The following is a 23,988-nucleotide window of genomic DNA, read 5'->3' on the forward strand; positions in this document are numbered from 1 at the left end:
TCATAAATTTACAATATGACATCATGATTGTGAACTGCTCTGCAACAGCTGAAAACACTCACGAGCCCCGTGTGCTTGGAGAAAATCCAACAGTGCCGCATTTTCACTTTGAAAGACTTTGTCTGTATCGTTTAAGATACTTAAGACTTTTTATGACTTTAAATTTTGGGAAACTGAACTTAAGACATTTTAAGACTTTATAAGGATCTGCGGGAACCCTGCATTACCTTCCTAATTTATTGATTTTATATAGCTTTTCTAACATTTCTGACAAGACTACAAATCTTGCTCAACTGAAAAAGCCTTTATCCACCTACACTCCCGGGTGGATAAAAGATGCTTTGCACTCCATGAAACTTTTCTTTGTTGACACAGCACGTTTTCTAAAATCTGTATCATGTGTGCACACACTACTTGTTGGATTTGGATGATTAGTCCCCACCACCGGCACAGATTATTTAGGATTCTCCACTTTCTGGACAATATGCTGTATAGAATTTGTATAGCTCACAGAACACCCTCTTATTTGGTTATTTATGGATGTATATATTTTTATAATTGTATATTGTTATGTCTAAAACTATTTACTGACACATTTATTTATTCATTAATATTTTGTCTTTGTTTTTTTCTTTGTTTCTTTTGGTTTGATTCATTCTTTTATACATTTTTATTACATAAATTATTTTGTAAATCTTTACTGTTGAGCTCTCGAGGCACCTATTATTACTACATACAGTAAGTCAAAACATTTAAGCTCAAATGGCTTTATGTTGCATAAAAGGATATTTATTTGTATGAGGATGTACCTTATCCTCCTTTAGCCATTTCTCCAGGAGCTGTTTGCGTCCCTGCTGCAGAACTGGCCTGCAAAGTTCCAATGACTCAAACTTGTTCAGCTGGCCCTGATCCAACAGAATCCCAAAGTACTGCAGCAGGGGAGAGGTCTGTCCGGGCTGGGCAGGAACACTCTGGAAACGGCGGATGGTGTCTGGGGTGCGAAGAATGCCCTGAAAGAACACAACAGCCAATCAGAAACTTCAAATTACATGCCAGACCAAGACAGACAAGGTTTTGGGTATTGTGACGCAGTCTGCTGTACCTTTGGTGCATTGGCAGCCACTTTGGCAGCCTCGGAGTAGTTGCCGCCAGCAAAAAGGTTGTTGAATTTGCGTGCGAACAGCTCCTCTGCACCTGCCAAGTTGTTGCGGACGGCCATCCTGAGGGCCAGGTCAGGATTTTGCAGCACGTTGGTGATGTAAGGAATGATGTTCTCTTCCTCCACACACACAGACAGCACCTGACAAACAATAAATAAAACAAAAAATAATGCTGGCTCTCAAACACCCCATATGTAATGGTACGGACAAACAGGTAGTCCCGGCTCAAACTCACACCATAGGTTAGGCCAGATGACAACATATTAGACCTCTCAAATAATGTTTTGAAAGAGCCAAAGTGTTTACACTATTCAGTAAGTCAACCAAACAATTGCTAAATTACAGTTGTCTCTACACATCAAACTAGTACAGGATGAAGTATTTTAGGCTACGTCCACATTAAACTGGACACATTTGAAAACAGAGTTTATTTTCATCACCACTGACGTTCATGCATTTTCCAAATGTTGCTTGTCTACACTGAAATGTATGGAAACTCTTAAATCCCCTTACCGCGCAAAGTAAAATCGGCATTCCATGTACGGTTGGAAATGCAACTGTCTTAGTGTTCAAAAAGCTCAGTCTTTGCTGTAAAAAAACGGCATCTCAGTGTGGATGGAAGGTCAAAACGTAGAGAAAAAGATGCGTTTTCAAACTAAACCTTATTAGTGTGGGCATGACCTTAACTTGAGAAAGTGTGCTGCATGTTATTTAGATCTTATCTTAGCATTAACTGAACATCCATGACATTATATCAGCCAGGACGTTTAATCGAACAATATTTGGCCATTTTAAAATGATCAACAATTGCTGATAACTATACCTGATTGGCTGATTAACAGAAATGTTAATTCTGCCTTGTGCCAGTTCCAAAAACTTCCAACAGTCTTGTTAAAGCCGAAGTGTGTAACTTTTTCTGTGTTTAAATACTTTTTCCTACCCCAGCTTAAATGAAGAGACAGCAATAAGTAAGCCATTTGTAGGTCTTCTTGAAACATTTAAACATGGTCTCTGTGGCGCTATAAAAATTCCTCTGTTTCAAGCGACCCGTCCACACAGACACAATAACACTGACTCAACAAACAGCAAGTTGGGGGAGGGACTATCAGTTTATTCGATCAGCAGAAGACAGGGGGCATATTCAGACAGCTGTTTGAAAGAAAATGTTTATTTTTGCAATTTGGTTCATTGGTGGTACAATAGGAGTTCAATAAATTCAGCAATTATGTGCACATCTTATTTGCCAACATTAAATTGTATACATCAGTTTGATATTTGTCAATGACAAACGTGTTTCTAGATGTTGTATCAGTAACGGCCACCAAAAACTTCATTACAAAAACCTGTTCTCTGTATCATTAATGCTTTTTGAAATTCTGACGTTTGTTTGGCTTCTTGACATAAACAAATCTCTCGGTGTCAAGATCAGCATATACTCTCTGCTGCATTACCACATTAGCAGTAATGTGAGCTAATCTATATTAATTAAAAACATCTTATTATGCACTGATTAGCTAAAAATGTTGTTGATATGTACCTACGTCCACCTAAATTGACCCCCAAAGGAAAACATAAATTAATGGGCCAGTATCACATTAGATGCTTAAGTCTGCAGCAAAACTGAACAGGTCATCAGTCACTGAAGCCTGAACACATCACAGACTGCAGTAAGAGGATTACAGTGACCGTCTCTCTCTACTTCTTACTGAGAGTCACACGCTGTTCTCACTGTACTTGTCGAGGGATCATCAAAGAGCGTTATTTACAGGCATTCCTTCATCCCCAGATCATGACATCCTGATGTATTACGGCCCCTATGCGAATAGATTGTATGGTTTGGGCTTGAATGAAGGCTCTGTTATATAAAGCATATTTTCAGCCTTTTTGGCAATCTTTGATATACATCTCTAATCTCAGCTACAAAAAGGGACAGGGAAATTTTTTTTCAAGCAGAGGAATGTTTATTTCAACCAGACAATCATTGTTGCCAAGTAATGATTGAAGATTTGAAGATCAGATTTCCGATTCACAAGCTCATGATTCTTTGATTTGGTTTCGATTCGATATAGATTAATATGGGAATATTTCAGTTATAATGTCTTTTTATGAGAGAAATTTTCTCCCAGCTAATGCTGCTAATTATACAGGGGACTTTCTAACTAGGGACATTATGAAAATTTTAATTTTGCTAATTATATTTTATTATTAATTGCCTAATTTGTTCTATTCGCAAGCGTTTACATCCATTTGTTTAAAACATGTGCTAAAAACGGGGACTGTCTCTTTAAGAATACCAGCATTTCTGTAAAAAGCATCTGTAAATGAACGCATATTAACAAGCGACTCAAACGGCTTTATCCTTTCTCTGCTATAAGCAATTAGCATTAAATATGTATTTTTTGTTCTTTTTGATCAACAACTGACTGTAAAGAACAGAAATGGTATTAAATGAGATATTTTTAGAGACAAATGGTGTTCATCTTTACACAAATACATTTTAATTGCATAGCGTTAAATTTGGTTGCAAACGCGAGTAATTTCCTTGCATTGTAGAAGAGGGTTGTGCACAGAGTAAAAAATAGATCTTTGGATTTAAGAATTGATATTGAGATGATTCAATTGAAGATCGTGATGCATCTTCACAGTTACATAAGTAACTAGTCTTCCGTTTCAATCCTCCTGACCACCAGAGGTAGTGCGAAGCACTAGTGGATGAACCATACCAACATAGGAATGCCACCCACCTGAGAGTACTTAAGACCACTCCTGAAGAATTGCAGAGCTCATGGCATGAGGGGCAGTGACATTCACCTTGTAGAACCTCGTAAATGTACATGGAGAAGCCCAGGTAGCGGCAGTGCATTTGTCCGACAGGGAAACTCCTCTGAAGGCTGCCCATGAAGAGGAAATAGCCCTGATGGAATGGCCGGACAAACCATCAGGCAAAGGTTTCTGGGCATTCTTGTAGGCCATAGAGATTACCTCCACAACCCAATGTGATAACTTCTGCTTTGAGATGGGTGCACCTCTCTTTACACCATCATAACAGTGGTAGCATCCATATAAAGTGTCAAGGCACATACCGGACACAAGATTTGAGCCCTTGAATCATCGGAGTCTGAAGCAGATTGAAAAGCAGCCAGGTCTATGGACTAATTAAGAAACTGCAGGAGGACTTTGAGAAGAAAAAACAGATCGGGCCGAAGGATGACCCCAGAGTCCTCCGGCAAACAACGTAGAAAAGGTACGCTAACAGACAACGCATGCAGCTCACTCGTTTAGTGGACACAATAGCCGACAGAAAAAACTTTTTAAAGGGCAACCATTTAAGCTCAGCATTCTGCAGAGGCTGATAAGGGGATGAGCACAGGAATGAAAGCACAAGCAGTAATTCCCATAAGGGGAAAAGGGGATTCTGGGCTGAACTTAAAAGGGACCTATTATGCAAAATTCATTTTTACATGGTGTTTGTACATAAATGTAAGTTGGCACTGTGGGTACACAACCACACTACAATGTTAAAAGTCCACCCACTCCTCTTTCTTATATTTCTATTAATCAAAATCCATGTGTCAAAATGAATGGTTTTTGTTTCTGCTCTAACGTGACATCACAGACTCTCCCACGACTGGTGACGGACTCCACCCTATTATCATAGATCCTCCCCTGAGTGATCTACACACAGTCTGGCATTAGAGCCACTGACGACACAGTGGACAAATGTTTGTATGTTTTGGGGCACATTTCCTTCAAAAACAAAACTTGTGTTTGTTTGTGCAAATAATTTTACACAGGACTGCTTTGTGAATGAGTGTCAATATAAAGCAGGATTTAAAAAAATAAAAAACAATTTTCAAGCATGTATCAGTAACAACCATACGTGCTCCAGCTTTATATCCTAAAGATGCAAGTATCGTATAAGTGAATGTTTGCGAATCGCCTTTCCGAAAGTGCTTGTTAGCTGATTCCATGGCTAATGCCGAATAAGTTACCATTGTCTATGATTGTATTCATGGAGACCAGACCTATGTCGGGGGTGGGGAGTAGCAGATCAATTGCACTTAAAAAGACACACGAAAACACCTTTTTTTTGACATTCTGGAGACACCTGAGACTTATATTACATCTTTTAAAAAGGGGCATAATAGATCTCCTTGCACCCTTCAGAAAACGACATACAAGCCTATGAAATCCAAGAGAACCACCACCAACTGGGACAAAATGGCAGCCGCATATACTTTCAATGTGGAGGCTTCGTCGCCTTTATCCAAACGATGCTAAAGGAAGTTCAAAACTCTCAGCACCTCACATATTGCAGGATCAAATTCCCACTCCCTGCACCATGTGGAAAAAAGGTTCCAACACCCTGCCGTGTGGAAGTAATCCTAGAACTAGAAATAGTGTTAATGACCACAGGCTCACAATACACTAGAAGAGGATCGGTACCAGAGGCAAAACCCAAAGCTACAGGCGTGCTGGTCTGGGTGCCAAATGCAGCTGTTCATCTGGGAGAGAAGATCCCTCCTGAGGGGAAGTTGCCATGGACTGCCTGCTAAAAGCTTCAGCAGCATAGGGAGCAAAGGCCTGGCACCGTGGTGCCACCAGGAGCACTCTGTGATTGTAGAGAAAGACCCTGTGCAATGTTTCCCACAACAGTGGAATAGGAGGAAACGCATAAAGCAGGCAGTTCGGCCATTTGTGAGACAATGCGTCCTGACCCAAGGGGCTGGACGCCTCTGTCTTCACAAACCTAAATCAACAATGAGTGGTCGCCTCTGATGTGAAAATAACCACCTCTGCCTCGCTGAACCCCTGCCGAATTCCATGAACTACCTCCAGATGAAGATTCCGCTCTCCCTTGTGAATTCGGCCCCTGGAGATTGCATCTCCTACATGGTTGATTGACCTTGGGAGATGAACCACTCTCAATTCAGAAAATTCAGGCAGACACGTTGTAAGCGTCTTGTCGGTGAGTTGTAGGGACTTGCGGCACTTTGTGCCACCTTGATGGTTCAGGTGGAACACTGCTGAGGTGTTGTTGGACCGAACCAAAACATGACACCCCTTCTAGGACTGGCCTGAAATACTGCAGGGCCATGTAAACCACACACAGCTCCAATAGATTGATATGGTCTGTGGACTGAGTTGGTGTCCAAAGGCCGCAGATGCCCCTCTGGTTCCATGTTGCTCCCCACCCTATAAGGGAAGCATTGGTCGTGACCACCTCACGACAGGAGGAAATGACACCCAGAGGCACCCCAGCCACCACAAACTTCACCTGAGTCCACCGCTGAAATGTGCGAACGCAGAGGTGTAGTGTCACGTTACCAAAATTTCAGTAGTCAGTACAGATACCAATTTCGATACCACAGAAAACATTTCCTAGTATGATAATGTGATATGGAACACAGCCTTTAGCCTAGTTACATTTCAGTGTAAATAATAAATTAAAAGATATGCATGTTTCCTTCAAGTGTTTCTAACACTACTTTACTTTGTTTTTGAGCAGCACCCTATTGAAATCTGTATTATTTTTGCCCCAAATCCTTTTTTTTATAATTATTTTTCCAGAAATCCATGTTTGAAAATTTGATTTTATTATCAAACTGGTGTCTAACCAAAAAATGTTCCTTAAACTTTTAACAAGTAAAACAATAGAACAACTATTTATAATTTTTAACAAACTTTTATTCAGTACAAATGCACTCTTGCTTGTGATATATTGCTTCATTTTTTATTAATACGATCATTATTCATTAATCATTATTTATTATTATTATTTCTACAGCGAGGATTTCATTTTACTATAAAGTTATGCATTTCAGGTGTTTAGCTTTTATTATGAATTATGCTTTTATTTTAATGTTTATTTTTGACTATTTTGATAGTTTAACTTCTCCAGATAAACAGTTCGCTGCATGGCCCAGTGTGATCGTTAAAGTGCAAATGCTGTGATTTAATTATACAGATTATATAGAAATAACACTTCAGAGTGGTTTAGTGCTCTGCTCGGTCATCTCTCATACAACGAGAATGATTGACTGCCGATGAGGTGGCCGAAAGCCCCTAGCATCCTCGACAACACAAGAGCTTTGAGAGGCCTGTGATTGGTGGTTAGGGAGTTCACGGTAGCGTTGTTCTGGCATCGCACAGCTATGGTGAGCCTGAGCGGTTGGTATCCTAAAGGTAGGATTATGCTGCACCTGTGTCAGCTGATGAGAAGCCTAACAATTTCACCCTCCTTTCCAGCAGTTCCGGGACATTTGTTCCAAATAGGTGACCAGGAACAATTGGGAGGTCCCTTAAGGCCTTTTTGCAGTCCTTAGGCAGCTTTGCTTGGGCAAGCCACACTTGACGACGTACTGACAGAAGTGTGGCAGTCAGGGTGCCCAGCTTATGGGTCACATGATTCATCGACAGCAGAGCCATCTGCAGGAATTGAGGAAAAGTGGGGTTGACGTTAGCTGACCCCAATGATTAGCGTATATTGCCTCGCAAAGCCTTATCAGGTGACAGCACTAAGGCTGCGACAGGTTGTTCAATTTCAGGCATGCGACCCACGTTGATAGGATCTACCTCTGCCATGGACGCGAGGGTACAAGCCCTCTTTGACCGTTACTTAGGTGCGTCAGATCCAAAAGAAGTCAAGGACCGTCTAAAAAAAGATATTGGACTAGGCGGGATGAACAGGTGGTTAATCAAGCCCTAGCTGAGCGACTGCCATCTCGAGTACAGACAGAGTGTCATCAGAAGACGATAGAGAATGTCCTGATGACTGAACTGAATCCCCACTAGAGCCACATGCCACTGATAGACCAGCAAGAGCATCCAGGGGGGAAGGGTGACCGACAGCATCATCCAACTTGACATTGTATAGAAAATGTGAATTGGAAGTGCTTGTAGACAGTATATCCAAGTCTGGGTGATGTAAGGGAAAGGGTGAGTTGTGGGGCTCTACCCCTGTTCCCAGACGAGTTTTCATCCTCTGGTGGCACTGAAAATAATTGCGCTGGAGCCACAGGCTGAAGTGAGTAAAGGAGACGTTTTAGCCATCTCCGAATAAAGGCTTGGCACCATCTTCAAAAGTAAATGCCTTTCTTTGCGTTCACAGAGATACAGCCTTTTTTCTTAGTTGGGGGGGCCCTGGCTGCCGCACAACGTTTCAGGGAACGCGAGGGGGGCCAATTCCAGAAGTTTAACTGTCGAGTTAGGGTCTAACTTTGTTAGGCCGGAGACTGCAGTGAAAACACAGGTCTGTAAGAGCCTCTAACAGGTGCTGTATCCCCAAGCAGGATGGGCAAAATTGGTGGGAAACAGATTGTGATTGAGCTCTGAGACATACAAACTCATTTACAAACAACTTCGGATAGAACCATAAGCCTACACATTTAGTAGAGCGAGAACTCAGTCGAGACAAAAACACAATGATATTCTGTCCGAAAGGATAATCAAATTTCCCCAGATAGGACCGAAGGCAAATACAGGCAGAAAGAATCTCTTACATAAAAATAATCAATTCCCTCAATTAGAACAGAAATCCCTCAGAAGAGAGGAGAAAAACAAAAAATGGAAAGAATATCCACTACACAGATAACCACAATAAACCAGCAAGAGATGTAAAAAGTTTGCAGGGAAACGCAACAACAAATGCGGTAAACACCAGCCACCAGATAACACTGAGAGGCACAGAGTGTTCCCGATGACAGAAAAATAGACAAAAAATAAACTCACAGAAACGATAAACAAAACTACAATTTGTTGAATAACCAATGGAGAGCACTGTCACAGCTTGCGAGGGGGAATAATTCACTGCTCAGTAAGCTCCACCTGACCTGAGAAATGTCCTATCTCAGTCAAGCGAGAAAGAGGTAGAGGGCTGAGCTGCTGCGTTGTATATCCTTCAGGGCTCAGCCAATGCCACCACTTGACTTTATTGGTATATTTTCTTGACCTATCTTGCTGGCGCTGCAATAATCCACCAGCGCTTAGCACCGCCTCTGGCGGTCAGGAAGAATGAAACAGAACTATCAGTTATCTGCAAAAATCTATGCCAATTCTTGTATTTCTCTGTGTTCCTCTGATAATTAAGTTTTGGAAAATGAAGCGAGGGCATGCAAAAAAAATTAAAAAGACTATGGAAATGTCCCTCGTCAGCAAATATATCGTGTCATTAACTTCATATATTATGAATAATAAGAATATATACAGTAGGCTATAATGTTGTCAAAAGTACCGGTACTTTGGTGCCTAGTCTATCCTAAAAAAAAAAAAAGTAACTATACCAGTATTTCTGCAGTACCGGTAGTACCGAGCACCGATTCTATCCAGTACCAGCTTGCAGTATGACTGAAACAAGATAGCTTTAATATGCTCACAGGCTTATTTTGAACACCTGCTCTGTTACTCCTTATACACTGAAATGGACAATTAATCAAATTTAAATTGTGACATGTCCTAGTGTGATTTATTAAACCGCTAAATGCTGCAATCTTAAAAAGTATTTAATGATCACACTGAGCTGTGTCGCAAACTGTTTATCCGGGAAAGTGACGCTTCCGGCAAAAAATTCACGTAATAATAAAAGCATGATTCAAAATAAAATCTAGATGCCTGAAATTGAATACAAATATATTACAACTGAATAGTAAAATGTTATATTCACTATAATAATAATAATAAGAAGAAGATTATTATTAATAATTAAAAATGTCACAAGACAAAAAACAAATGCAATGACATGTTGAAAATTTCTATTTTCACTAGTTAAAAGTTTCAAGAATTTATTGATAAGACACAATGTTGATTATGAAATTAAGTTAAACTTGAAATATTAACCTATAATTATTAAATAATTCAAAATAACTAAACTTGTGTGTTCAATATTACATTATCATATTAGCATATTTTTGCTGTGGCATCGAAATTAGTAACGAGAACCATGAACATTCACTGGTATTGGTACCGACTACTGAAATTTTGGTACCGTGACAACACTAATAGTCTATATAAAGCTTATTTTGGTAAATATTCAAAATAGAGCTTTTTAACAATAGAGCATTGAGCCAAGTCTCCATCACTTCAAAATAAGAGTCCCCAGTGTGTTTCAAGCTTGTTTAGTGTTAAAAGTAAAAATAAATTAATTGATTTTAAAAACTACCGGCTGATTAATCGGTTATTGGACTTTTCCACCACCTTATTTAAATGTATCGGCAAAATCCACTTTTGATCGATTCGTGGAAATGAACTGAACTTGCCAACTCTAACAGCGTTTTAGCCACTGAACGTTTAATCAGAGATACCATTTTAAAAAATGATCGCAAAATTAGTCTGCTAATATGGAAACTTGATGGCCAAATGGTATTACAATCATCTTGATATTCACTATATTGCTTATTTTTCATTATTGCCCAGCCCTAATTTGACGATACATTCGACATATCGCCGAGCCCTAGCATGGACTTACAGTCCTGTGGTTGATCAGGGAGGTCTCTATACACAAGACTTTAATGAGTAGGGGAAAACAAACGGGAGCGTAACAAAGAGCGGGGATCACGTTTCTGCTTTCTCCGTGCATATTTAATAGGACTTCGGTCTGAGCTCCAAAATAATTCATCAGCTGATGGCATTCTATTACATTAGATTAGGGAACACAAACTAGTCTGCTTTCTGATATAGAAGGAAGTACAATCTGTCATTAACTATATGGAAACACACCTCTGGCACGTCTGGAACATTCCAGTCAAATGTGCAGACCAAACAATCCTTAATCAAAAATAAAACTGCACCAATTCTGCAATAGTAGCTAAGTGTAGTCAGTACCTGTCCCTTCCGGTTAACACCAATAATTCCAGAAGTGGCTTCATGGGATGCGGTTACAAAAATGGTCTCTCCACTGATCCTGTTCATGTAGATGCAGGTGCCAGTCTCAAGGTCATACAGGTGGATATAGCCATATTTGGTGATGAGAAAGACAACATCATGCTTGGAGCTTATCTAAATGGAAAAAGAGCAAATAATACTTCAGAGAATCTTACTTGAAGGCAATTCAATGATATTTATATCTTCACTGACAAATAAAACATTTTATACAAACAACATGTATTGTAAAACAACACAAAACTGGATGATCTAGCACTTGAAATTACATTCAACTTCAGATACAGTGGGGTTACAAAATAACTGTCTCGGTCTGTGAAATTTGATATAACTATATATATAGTGAAGGTCACTAATCAAATAAGAACATTTGTGATCATCAGTTTTAGCACATACTTTTCCAAAATACTAAGAAATTGTGAAATCCATGTACAGTTTTCCATTCAACTTTTCATACTAATAATTTGTAATGAAAAGAAAAGGTTGCATTAAATAACAAAAATGATAAATCTAATAATTTCTCCAGTGGACATAGACTTCCGAACCCTACTATATTATTAATACTCATTGATGATTGAAAATGATGAGTACCTGCATAGCAACTGGAAAATCATTCTGGGCCTCTGGAGGGAAGAACACATCCACTGCTTTCTTTGGAAATGGTTGATTACCTGACGGAGGTGTTCCAACCTCAATAATGTGCAACTACAGATGTAAAATTACAAAAGTAACACCAAATTGACAGTCATTTAAATGCAAAATCATTACTACTATTCTTCTTTCCACATGGAATTTTGTTTAAAAAAATAAATCAGACCTTTCCTCCAGCTTGTCCCCGAACAGCAAAACAAAATAGTGTGGATTCCTCAGCATTCCCCTCCATTTTGAATTGAGCAAACCCAGCAGCGTGGCCTTCTATTGGCTGTGACACCTTTCTGTCCACTGAGTAAAGTTGCATTGCACCCACAACCCGGTTTTGCTGACAGAAAATTGTTTAAAAAAAAAAAATAAATTAAGGAAGGAAAAGGCCAACCAGAGTGACATTTAAAAATGAACCAATATTGTTTTTTAATGGCCGATAAAAATACAATTTTTTACACTTAGGCGAAGTGGTCAGTAATTTATATGCAAAATAATTGTTTTATTTCTACCTTTAGACATATGAATTACTACATTTTTCATCACTAACCTCTGAAGGTAAACAGTGTTTCACAAATCTAATAATGTGCATAATGAACTAAGAATTAATCCAACTCGTTTAAATGGAAATATACACTTGTCCAAGGCTGGACCTGCCAACCTAGACAGCATTTTTTTTAGCATCATAGACGCATTCGAACATCTAGTATTTTTTTAATCTAAAAATTCTGTCTAGGTATCTTCACTTTTGTAACTTATAATTTAAAAGTTAATGGGAATATAAGACAATGTACAAGTTATCTTCGAGTATGCAAAGTAATCTTGGAAAATAAATTCTTAACTACCAGTAAACAATATATTAATGAACAGATAACCAATGTGAAAAAGTGAAATATCGGTTAAAAGTATCGCTCAAACCGATTATGGGTCCATCTCTAGTGACATGCAGGTTAGAGCGTATAGCTAAGCCAATTTAAAACCAATAATTTAAGTTTTTTTTTATCTATCTATAATTTTATTTTTGGGCTTTCTGCCTTTATTTAGAGAAAAGTAAAAATAGAAGTCTGTTAATATACCTGTGCGGAAATTCCGATCAGAAGCAGCCATTTCTGTTTGGCGTCAGTGCGATAGTTAATAATTTGACAGCCTGCTAAACTGGAATGCCGGTCAAAGACTTTGATAGGCTGTGAGTCTCCTTCCATACTCCAATGATAGACGGCGTTGTCTGTCACAAGTGCTACGGTATTGAGGGAGATCCACTTCCAAAATGTAACATCTTCGGTCATGGTGTGGGCTTTCATCTTGCTCTTCATTTCAATGTTGAAAATCTGAAGGGTTTTTGCAGCTGAAATTCAGGGACAGAAGTCATTTGAATAAAACAGCATTATTTTTAGCCCAGTTTATGGATGATGTGATTTTAATTATTTAACATACAGACATCATGTGTAATGCGGATATCATGATGTGTATGTTGAATTGTAAAGTAATGACAAAAATATTAACAACATCACAAAGCACAGCAGTTACAATCCAAAAGTAACAGCTAAAAGACAAACACAGCAAACATTTACAAACATTCAAGCTGATTTTTGGTTTGCATTTAGTTTAACAATTTTTTGTGGCATTCTATAGCTACAATATACAGGTTTTATAACTAATTATACAGAAAAAGTAGAAAATATGCCCAAGAAATAAAAGGAAAATATACTTGTTCATGCTGCACTATAAATAAATAAATAAAATACAATGCAGATTCTACATTTTTAAATACAAAGTTACTATTATATGCAAAAACAAGAATCATCACCTTACCTAAAGATATGGGCTTACAATTTACCAAAACATGTATAATATATTATAATTTATATAAACGTGGACCTTTACTGGATAAATCAGCAAATATGAATTATGCAAACCTACAAAATTGCTTATACAAACCTACTATTGTTTTTATCAATATATAGAAGACCCAGAAAGTACTTCGAAACTTAAGCAACACTTAAAAATGTATGAATATCACTGTAATAGCAAAATAACAAAACTAAGTGGCATTTCTTTTAAAGAAAAAGAGCAAGCACACTTTTCAAGCAAAAAATTTCACAAAAAAAAAAAAAAAAAAAAAAAACAGATACACTTTTCAAAATGAAGACAAGAAGTATTTGGACACTTTATGGTTGTCAAAATTAGTGGAATATATCCATAGTTAATGTGATTAATTACACCTGTGGTTACTCTGCAAAGACACTACCCTTTAAAATTTAAAAATGTGAAAATGGCTTAGAAAAAACAAGTTAATTCTTAGTTTCACTTGTTTGCAGAGGCCACTTGGTTTGATAATTGTATACTGTATTTTTTCAAATTCATACATTTTAAGTATGGCTTAAGTGTCCAAATACTATATATTTAAGCAACAGTAATCTTTCTAATCTTTGCTAACCCAATGTTCAGGCTTCAATTTTGTACATCAAGCTTGTTTTAAATACTTTAAAATTCTGCATATTACTAAGAAATAAATGCATATAATACATTAAGCTGAGGCCAAAAAAAGAAATTGCTGTGCATAGGTAAATTTCTTTACAGCTTCTTTAAAGCTAGTGTTTTCTCTATAATCAATCACTGTGTACAGTTTATGTTAAAGAGGAAAAAACATATGCTATTTTAATGTAAAAAAATTAATACTTTATTGTTTTAATTAGGGGCACCATATAGACCTGACGGCATTCCGAATTTGATTGCCATCAAATGTTGATTTTTCCAAAATCACTAATTTAAAAGCAACTGGAACGTAACAATCCAGAACTGTAATATGATACAGTGTTTATTTAATCTCACTACTATCAAGGTCATATTTCACTTCACATTCTTAAAGTTGACTTGCAAGGCAACTGTCTAGATAAATTACATCTCAGCAAAAACGAGTTAAAATGACATAGTGCAACATGGAAGATCTTTGCATTGGATTACCAGTATGCTAAAACCACAAACCAAAACAAATAAAATCACTTTCACTATGAACAAAATGTATTTAATTTGAACTAAACAAGAGGAAAGCAGGCTGTTGCCATGTTACATGCATGTTACAAGACCCCAACCTCCTCCTTACATGGCTAACCTATCATTGAACATTAAAGCATTCAGATTGACCCCACATTTCACAATTAAAATCCAACAACTCTTGATAGAAGAAATTGAACTCACCGTCTGCAAACATAAGAAAGCAGTAAGAAACAAAAAAAATAAAAAGAGAACAAAAACAAGCAAGAACAGACAAAGCATTTATGACGGCAAGACATTTCCAATGAGCATTTTAAAGGCTAGTCGTAACCAAATAAATACAGCAAGAAGCTTTAAATACATAACGAGACAAGAGATGGCTATGAACATAAATTTGTTGGAAATATGTAGGGTATTTAGAATTACTAAGGTCAACACACATATGTTGCACCATACTGTCTTTAGGCTCAAATGAAAAATGCAGTCACAGCCAAATGCACTGTAGTCATGTTATATTTAGGTGGTGGGAGGGGGTTGTAGGAAAATGGCCTTATGGAAATATACATTAGAAATGTATTAATTTAACACCCAAAAATTATCATTATATTTCAAAGATTCATGCCCCCACACTTTTTGTAAATGGTAACAACACCCCTGTGTCATACCTTTAAGAGCAATGACTTTGCTCGCTGGGTTCATGATGGCACTGTCTGCAGAGATGGGCCTGCGGATGGGAGTGTTTGGATCACTCATATCAATGATCACAACCTGGGCCTGTTCACCCACCTTCTCCCGTATGCAGATGAACTTATCCGACTCCATCGTAAGGGTGCTAAACCCGATATTTGCTGGGTTTATGCCCAGATTCTGGAGCTGTCAGAGGGGAACAGGCATTACTTAAAATGAATACTGTTAGATACAGTAGTGCCATTTCATTTTTGTCACAAATTAAAATGAGGCTGTGAGGGATTGTCTTAGTCTATTCAATGGGTTCTACTTGTTTAAATTGGTGTTGATCGTTTAGCTGACAAAATTGAAAGAAGAAAAAAAAAAACCTTTCCAAAATATTTTCAGCAGACAAAACTTTTTCAGAAATGCCTCACAGCCTCGTTTTCATTCTAGTCAAAAAATGTAATATGGCGCTACTCTGAACGAAGTCTATTTGGCGTCATGAGTGGGATTTGGAAGAGCACTAAAATAATGTATACGTTTAAATACAGGTTCTAAGGTCCTATTGTGTCTGCTGACGTTTTAGGTGTTTCATGGACTTATTTATTTATGTTTTAATAATAACAGAGCTATGGGCACATTTTCACAAGCCCCATCAATCCTCCTCCCCGCTGAGATGCACCTGCGCCATATGTCAGCTGGTATACTGTAATGACTCAAGTGATATCAAGTCAGTTCAACACAACGTCTTTAGTAACGTTATTGCCAGTCGAGACACGTAGGTGTCAAACACTGACGATTTCAGCACTCGAACGTCAATTATGGACATCGTCTCAACGCTAAATATTACATGGAGTGGTGATGAAGAGGTGTACAGCGTATTAAATGAGTGATAGAAAGACATTAAATGCAGCAAAGATGTGTTTCAAGCAGTAAATATGCATTAATCTTATTTTTCACCATTTATTTAATGTCTAAATCCACAAAGTGAGTGATGAGAGAGTATGTATGCTGGTTTACAAAGCTACTGTAATCCTTTCACCGACCACTGCATCCACCTTCACAGGCTGTCTCAAAATCTAGTGATCTGTCAACATAGACAGCATTTTTTTAGCATCATAGACGCGTTCGATTCGAACATCTAGTATTCTTTGAATCTAAAACGCGTTCAATTCGAACGTTCGAAAAATGCTGTCTAGATATCGCTAGATTTTGAGACCCAGCCACAGAAATGGATGGGAGGTCATTCATTGAGCTAGCGCCAAAGCTAACGAGCACTGTCACCTTTATTCCAGCAGAGCCACCAAATATAAATACTTGACACATTTCATATGTGTTATTCTGCTGTATGAACCCACCTGCAGGTGCTCCTGAAAGCGGATAGGCAGGATTTGAGTCATGGTTTGTTCTTTCTGCTCTCAATCCTCCCGGCCGGACTCGCAATATTTCTGCCTAGCTTTAGGGAGCGACGACCTCCTCTCCACAGACACCCCCCGATTCAAAACAGATCTAATACAGGACTGCTGCTTTTATTACGCGGAGAATGCAAGTATCGTGTTTTCGTCGTGTCAAGCCAATCCGCCAGATGGTTGATGTTTTTCTCCCCTCTCTGCACGGATGGGACTCGATCAGAACCGCAATGGCGGCGGAAACAGCTCAGAGTCAGACTGACAATCCGGAAGCAGCAGCGCAGACTTTGCGGCGGAATGACATTTGCGATTTCAGCGATTTGTTCAATCAAGAGGGCGATGCGCGAAGCTCTGATTTGATCAATACGACTGATTGCGTCTTTCAAGAGATTTTATGTTTGATTTAAAAGCGAGCATGTGTCGTATGGTCGAATGAAATAAATAGTTTCATTTTTGCCACATCATTCAGGTCTTCATGTGCTGCGTACGTCAGTTCCGGGGGCGCTCAGTGTGGCGCGCTGAAATTCATGCCAGGCAGAACTCTAATATTATGTAATATTATGTACGTACGCCAAGAATTAATGACAAAAATTAATAAAAATGTTTTTTATATAAAAATAATCATTTTCTAATTATCTGTCACTTAGCAGTTATATATAATGTGAGAACCCTTTACGCAGGACTGCAAGTTCATGTTTTGTCCCCTTGTAAAAGGTTTCGTTGAAAAATTCCAAGTATAATTAACAATGTATTTAAACATTTCACTTACAAATGTGTATTACTCATTGTGACTCCAGAGTCCCTTGGATTTTAAGCCATATTCATAATCCACAGAGACCACTGAGAAGATAACCAGACAGTTTTGGCAGTAAAAAAGGATTATGTTCTGCAATCTAAGTTAATAACTTAAAAAAACACAAATTTATATATATATATATATTCTGCAGCTTCATATTTGGGCAGAACTCCTGTCCAGTTCCAGTTTCTTTGCTGCATCCTCTGCGGCCTCTGTTTAAAGTTTGTGTTACACAACAACATAAAAATAGGTTGACTCGACCTATTCAAACCCATCTGATTGTCTTTTTGCTGGCTCTTTGTTTTCCCACTGGGCCTTTTCATCATTAGTTTCTTCCACTTTCCACACTTCTCAGTTCATAGATTTCTATTTCATGCAACTTTGGCAACAGGTCCTTTACCCAATCGTAATGTATGGAGCATACTGTTCTCACATACACTCGGGAGGTGACCAACACATCGTGGAAGATGATCCAGTCCAGCTGCAATTCTTGACCAAAGAGCTGAATAAAGAGAGCCATGATTACTAGATAAACACTTCTTCAATTCAATGACATGAATGGTGTCATATTAGTAGAATTGGGCATTTGGTTAAAGGGATCACCAAAAAATACAAAATTATCTCATCATTTACTCACCCTCATACCACCTCAAATGTTTATGACTTTCTTTCTTTGGCAAAACACAAACAAATGTCTTTAGAAGAATATCTCAGCTCTGTAGGTCCATACAATTCAAGTGAATGGTGACCAGAACTTTGAAAATCCATAAGGCACATAAAGGCAGAATAAAATTAATCCATAAAACTACAGTGTTTTAATCCATGTCTTCTGAAGTGATCTAATCGATTTTGCCTGAGAACCTGAGAACAGATCAAAATGTTACCAATTTTCACTGTACATCTTGCCATTACAGTCTCTAGGCACGATCATGATTAACCCAATCGTAAATTGACACATGCACAGCATGGTAGGAAGTGTAATCAAGCTTGAAATCATGATCGCCAAGAAAACTGCTACTGTCAAGATTAATAGAGAAAAATTGGTTATATTTTGGTCTGTTCTCACCCTAAATCGATTAGATATATTCGATTAGATATCTTCAGAGTTTTATGGATTCATTTTATGCTGCCTTAATGTGCTTTATGGAGCTTCAAAGTTTTGGTCACCATTCACTTGCATTGTATGGACCTACAGAGCTGAAACATTCTTCTAAAAATCTTTGAATTCCTGCAGAAGAAAGAAAGTCATACGCATTTGGAATGACATGAGGATGAGTAAATGAGAATTTACATTTTTGGGTGAACCATCCTTTAATTCCTTTAATTCCTCGGTTTCCCAAGGGATCTGGGGAAAACAGTAAAGCTTTGACAATTGGCTTCTTGGGAATTTGACGTCTTGCTCAAAACAAGGGGTCTTCAACCATTTTCAAGGCCTATGACAGAGTAGTGTCCCCCTGTTATATTGTAAAAAAATGTCATTTAAAGCCTGACCTATAATAACGTGTATAGCATACTTACATATTTCATACTTTGTTATACTTACATTGCAGAAGCTATTAAAGTAATAATTCATATAAAGTGTTAAATACTTGTACATTACATTTAAAATTAGGTCAGTTTAATTCATCATTTAATTTTTTTTTTCTCACAAAAATTTGATTGAGATCAAATGTTAATTTGTGGACTAAAATGTTGGGCTACAGGGATGGCTGCAACCCTCCTGGGTTGTGTAATACCTTTTCTCCTATGCCTACAAAGATCTGAAGGGAATAAAGACTTGAAGAAATAGGCAAATATACGATATACGGCAAAGGAATGTGCATAGTTAGTTCATTTATCCATCCCTGCTTTGTACAAGTACCGATTGGTTTCCCTCTGCCAGTTTCACCAGTCACAATCAGAAACGTGTTTTCTCACACAACCTGAATGAGTTTATATCTGTGCTGATAAATAGTCAGGTTTCTTGATTCGTACTCATCTGTGTCTATGCTCTTTTATTATTTTGACGTTTTATTATTTTGCACTTTAACGTTGGTAAAAGGGATATTTCGGCACTCTAGGCGCTTTACAAAAGCTTATCAGAGTCGTAATAACTGGACGCTTTGTTAGAGGGCACAGCATACCTTGATATCATCTTATTTATAATTTGTTGGTTTGCTCAACTGATTTTTGAGGTTGAGATCTCTTCTTCACTCACTGCTACTAAACAGCACATTAGTGCTTTCTGCGAGATAGGATGTATTATCATAGTTACTGTTTACTGAGGGGATGTCGGGATTTTATTTGTGTTCTTGAGATGACCGTAAAAGCTGACACCTGGTTATGGTCCTGTTCACAGGGGCGTAGAATACGCGGGGGACATGTGGGCGGCCATGTTAGAATATATGACCAGCCAAATACTACTCGCTTAATCTCAGTATCTGTCCTGATATTTGACAACTCAATAATTAAAGTAATCATGGCTGACTGTGAATACTACATTTCTACAATGTCATCTGAAACTGAAACTATTGATTTTAAATGATGCTGCATCCAAGCCACTAGTGTCAGTGTAAGTCCAAGATGACACAAAGACAAAAGTTACTGAGTGCACCTTTAAAATAATAAAAAATTAAATTATAACGAACTATCTTAAATATTATTTTAAATATATAAAACCAGTTCCAGAGATTAACCTTTCCCTCCATGCTTTGCATGATTTTAATGTTTGTTAATAAATTCAGTAAGCTTACTCATCATGGATGTGAGACCAAACCTTGCGTTTCTTGAATTCAAGCAGATGGAGGGCTATATCTGAGGCCTATAAAATTAAAATGTATTTTACCTTTGGGCGGCCTGGGTAACTCAGCGAGTTTTGACGCTGACTACCACCCCTGCAGTCACGAGTTTGAATCCAGGGCATGCTGAGTGACTCCAGCCAGGTCTCCCAAGCATCCAAATTGGCCCAGTTGCTAAGGAGGGTAGAGTCACATGGGGTAACCTCCTTGTGGTCGCGATTAGTGGTTCTCGCTCTCAATGGGGCATGTGGTAATTTGTGCGTGGATCGGGAGAGTAGCATGAGGCTCCACATGCTGTGAGTCTCCGCGGTGTCATGCACAACAACCACGTGATAAGATGCTCGGACTGACTGTCTCAGAAGCAGAGGCAACTAAAACTTGTCCTCCACCACCCAGATTGAGGTGAGTAACCGCACCACCAGGAGGACCTTCTAAGTAGTGGGAATTGGGCATTCCAAATTGGGAGAAAGGGGGATAAAAAATATGTAAAATGTTGATTTAACATTTGCCTTTTTGAAAATGTACATTCATTCATTATTTATTTATTTTTATAGTATTAATAACAAGACTATAATAACTTCTTCACTACCGTGGTTAGATGTAACATGATTTCTATAAAACAAACTATGGAATTTTTGTAATTATCCATTTTGTAATAAACAGTAGGACTATACACATATGTAAAACAATAATACAAAATATAAATATTTATAAGTTGTAAAAATAATTAATTACATCCCCTCACTACCCTAATGTAGCCTATGACAAATGTAAATGAGCTGAAGTAGTGATATGATAATATTTATTATCAGTCTATTTCTGCCTACAGTAAATTCAAGGGTGGTGATGTAGAATTCTGAGCCAAACTCATTTGAGTTCTGCTTCTTGTGAATGGTTCCCACTGATTATCACAAAGCTGCGAGTTTAAGAGCTCGAGCTTTAAGCGCTTTGTGTTCGCACTGCTCTGTCATTGAGCCGTATCCACCTACAGAGCCATACAGGTGCATTAGTCGTGATTGTGCCTCTGTGTATTTGATGCAGCTAAACCGGATAATTCAGATGCGTCGCTAGACTTCAAAATCAGATGGACTGTGGTACAAATGCATACCAACCCGTATAATTGAGAATTAGCTGATATACTCCAAGTCTATGTCAATGTTTTAATGCAATCAGGAACTTGACAATAGATTTGATTATTTTGACTTATTAACGCCCCCTATTTGTAACCTAACGCCCCCTTCTGTACTAATTTTCTCACAGTGCCCCCTGGAACAGTCAGGCACAAGATCAGTTGCTTCTCTCAGGCCATTCACCTTATGAACAGTTAAATCTGCCATCAATACTCTCCATTGTGGCAATACAATCATGCGCATATTTAACTATTCATTCATATTTATATTCCATTTATATTTATTTGGTATATCCTGTCTCTTCTGCACAATACATTAAATCACCTTGCAAATTACTGTATATCTGTAAATAACATATTTGAACAACTTTATTATTGCCCTTCAGTAGTTTCCTCTTTATTTTTCTGTAGTATCTTATTTTTTATTCTTATTTCACTATTTACGTATATATGTATATTTTTTGTATTCTCTTTGCACTGGAAGCTTCTGTCACCATGACAAATTCCTTGTGTGTGTAAGCATACTTGGCAATAAAGCTCATTCTGATTCTGATTCTTTTCCCAGACACAGTTGGTGAGTAACGGAATACATGTAACGGAATTACGTATTTAAAATACAAAATATAAGTAACTGTATTCCACTACAGTTACAGTTTAAATCATTGGTCATTAGAATACAGTTACATTTAAAAAGTATTTTGATTACTGAAGAGATTACTTTGCATTTTTACTGTCATTTGTTTTTATTATATTTTATTTTATATTAGGGCTTATTCTTGATGAGAATTTCTTATATTTTCTGTAAAAATATCTAAAAATTATTAAAACTACTTAAGATATTTAGGCTTTTTTCAGAGAATGTATTTTTAACATGTGTATTTTGTCTTACTGTACTGGCAGAGTTTTTATGGTCAAAACAAGTGAAAAAATCTACCAGTGCTGAAGAAGTAATCCAAAGTATTTAGAATATATTACTGACCTTGAGTAATCTAACGGAATACATTATAAATGACATTTTACAGCATGTAATCTGTAATCTGTCGTGGAATGTATTTTAAATGTAACCCTCCAGACCCTGGCCCACACAATTAAATCACCATTGACATTTTTTTTCCAACTAGGCCTACAATAGAATGTTATGAATTATACTAGATGTTGCAAAGCGGTCTTGTATCTAAAAGTGGTCAGACTCCGGCGGGATAGAGGGAACGAACCGAGTGCGGGGCTGAGTGGGGGGGCACCTGGGCACCTGAGACTCGTAGTTACGGATTAATTGACAGCTGCTGTCAGACTCTATGTTATTATTATTCCTCACACGGTCGCAAGACGACATGTACATGAATCCGGCGTGGTGAGCTGGAACCTGCTTACGTCAGCTGTCACCGCATACGTCACGAAGTACCGCAACAGCCAATAGGAAAATTCAACTGCAGTAGCCACCGTTCAACCTGAAGAGGGCAGCACTCAGACGTTTTTACACCATATATTGTAGAATTAAAACACTTTATACACAAATGTCAAAAAAATTACTTGAATCAATGACCAGTACTAATAAAGCCCCATGCTTACAGATCATTAACTAAAAAAAGTTGGTTTAGGGTTTAGTTACCCTTTAAGGGGTTTATTTTGCATTAACAATTGGCTAACTGTACATTTTCCCACTTATTACACGAATACTAACCAAATAATATATACAGTGGCGGCTAAACGTTTGGAATAATGTTCAGATTTTGCTCTTTCTGAAGGAAATTGGTACAATGAGGTCAATGTTAGGTCAAAAATGGCAAAAAAGGAACCGCTTCCTCCTATAAACTCATCAGTCAATCATTGTTTTGAGGAATAAAGGCTATACAACGCATGAACTTTAGAAAAAACAAGACAAGAGGATACAACTAAACAAGAGGATAATACATCAGAGTCTCTAGTTTGAGAAATGGACACCTCACATGTCCTCAGCTGACAGCTTCATTGAATTCTACCCGCTCAACACCAGTTTCATGTACAACAGTAAAGAGAAGACTCAGGGGTGCAGGCCTTATGGGAAGAATTGCAAAGAAACACAGACATTGACCAACAGATAATAAGAAAAGAGTGTTATGGATCTTAAACCCCATTGAGCTTTTGCAGGATCAGCTAGAGTGTACGGTGCATGAGAAGAGCCCGACAAGACAGTCGTGTGTCATGGCATCATTTTATATTATTATTGGGTATGTACAATAGTAGTAGTATCATAGTATTCTTTCATACCTTGGAGTACGATGGGCATGTTACCGGTATAAATATGATAATCATTCGGTATATATCTGTTATGATCCCTTGTTGTCTGCCCCGTGTTTTCTGTTTCACTCATCACTGATCGCGTTCTATGTCACGTTTTCCTTGTTGTCCCGTGCCCCGTGTTTCACTCTCCTTGTATGAACTACACTTGAACTACACTTCCCGTCATTCCCGGCCCTTATCACCACCGTCACAGTGTTATTGTCCGCACCTGTTCGTTATTTTGTTATTACCGTGTCTGTCTATTTAAACCCTGCTGTTT

At 37.9% G+C, this 23,988-nt stretch overlaps 1 protein-coding gene across 2 annotated transcripts in view; it reads right to left on the reverse strand.

Moving 5' to 3' along the window:
• LOC127629761 (clathrin heavy chain 1) overlaps window positions 1-17,235 on the reverse strand; it is a 40,553-nt gene extending 23,318 nt beyond the window's left edge. For both annotated transcript variants that reach the window (XM_052106989.1, XM_052106988.1), the window contains exons 1-8: window positions 16,697-17,235; window positions 15,335-15,542; window positions 12,752-13,020; window positions 11,854-12,015; window positions 11,628-11,741; window positions 10,980-11,153; window positions 1,103-1,300; window positions 810-1,010 (exon numbers count right to left, since the gene is read on the reverse strand). In XM_052106989.1, coding sequence (XP_051962949.1) covers window positions 810-1,010; window positions 1,103-1,300; window positions 10,980-11,153; window positions 11,628-11,741; window positions 11,854-12,015; window positions 12,752-13,020; window positions 15,335-15,542; window positions 16,697-16,738 — 1,368 coding nt within the window. In that variant the 5' untranslated portion in view covers window positions 16,739-17,235. The remainder of the gene's footprint in view (window positions 1-809; window positions 1,011-1,102; window positions 1,301-10,979; window positions 11,154-11,627; window positions 11,742-11,853; window positions 12,016-12,751; window positions 13,021-15,334; window positions 15,543-16,696) is intronic.
• Window positions 17,236-23,988: the final 6,753 nt, after the last annotated feature.

This window comes from Xyrauchen texanus, chromosome 36 (assembly GCF_025860055.1).
Source record: "Xyrauchen texanus isolate HMW12.3.18 chromosome 36, RBS_HiC_50CHRs, whole genome shotgun sequence".
Taxonomy (NCBI): Eukaryota; Metazoa; Chordata; class Actinopteri; order Cypriniformes; family Catostomidae; genus Xyrauchen; species Xyrauchen texanus.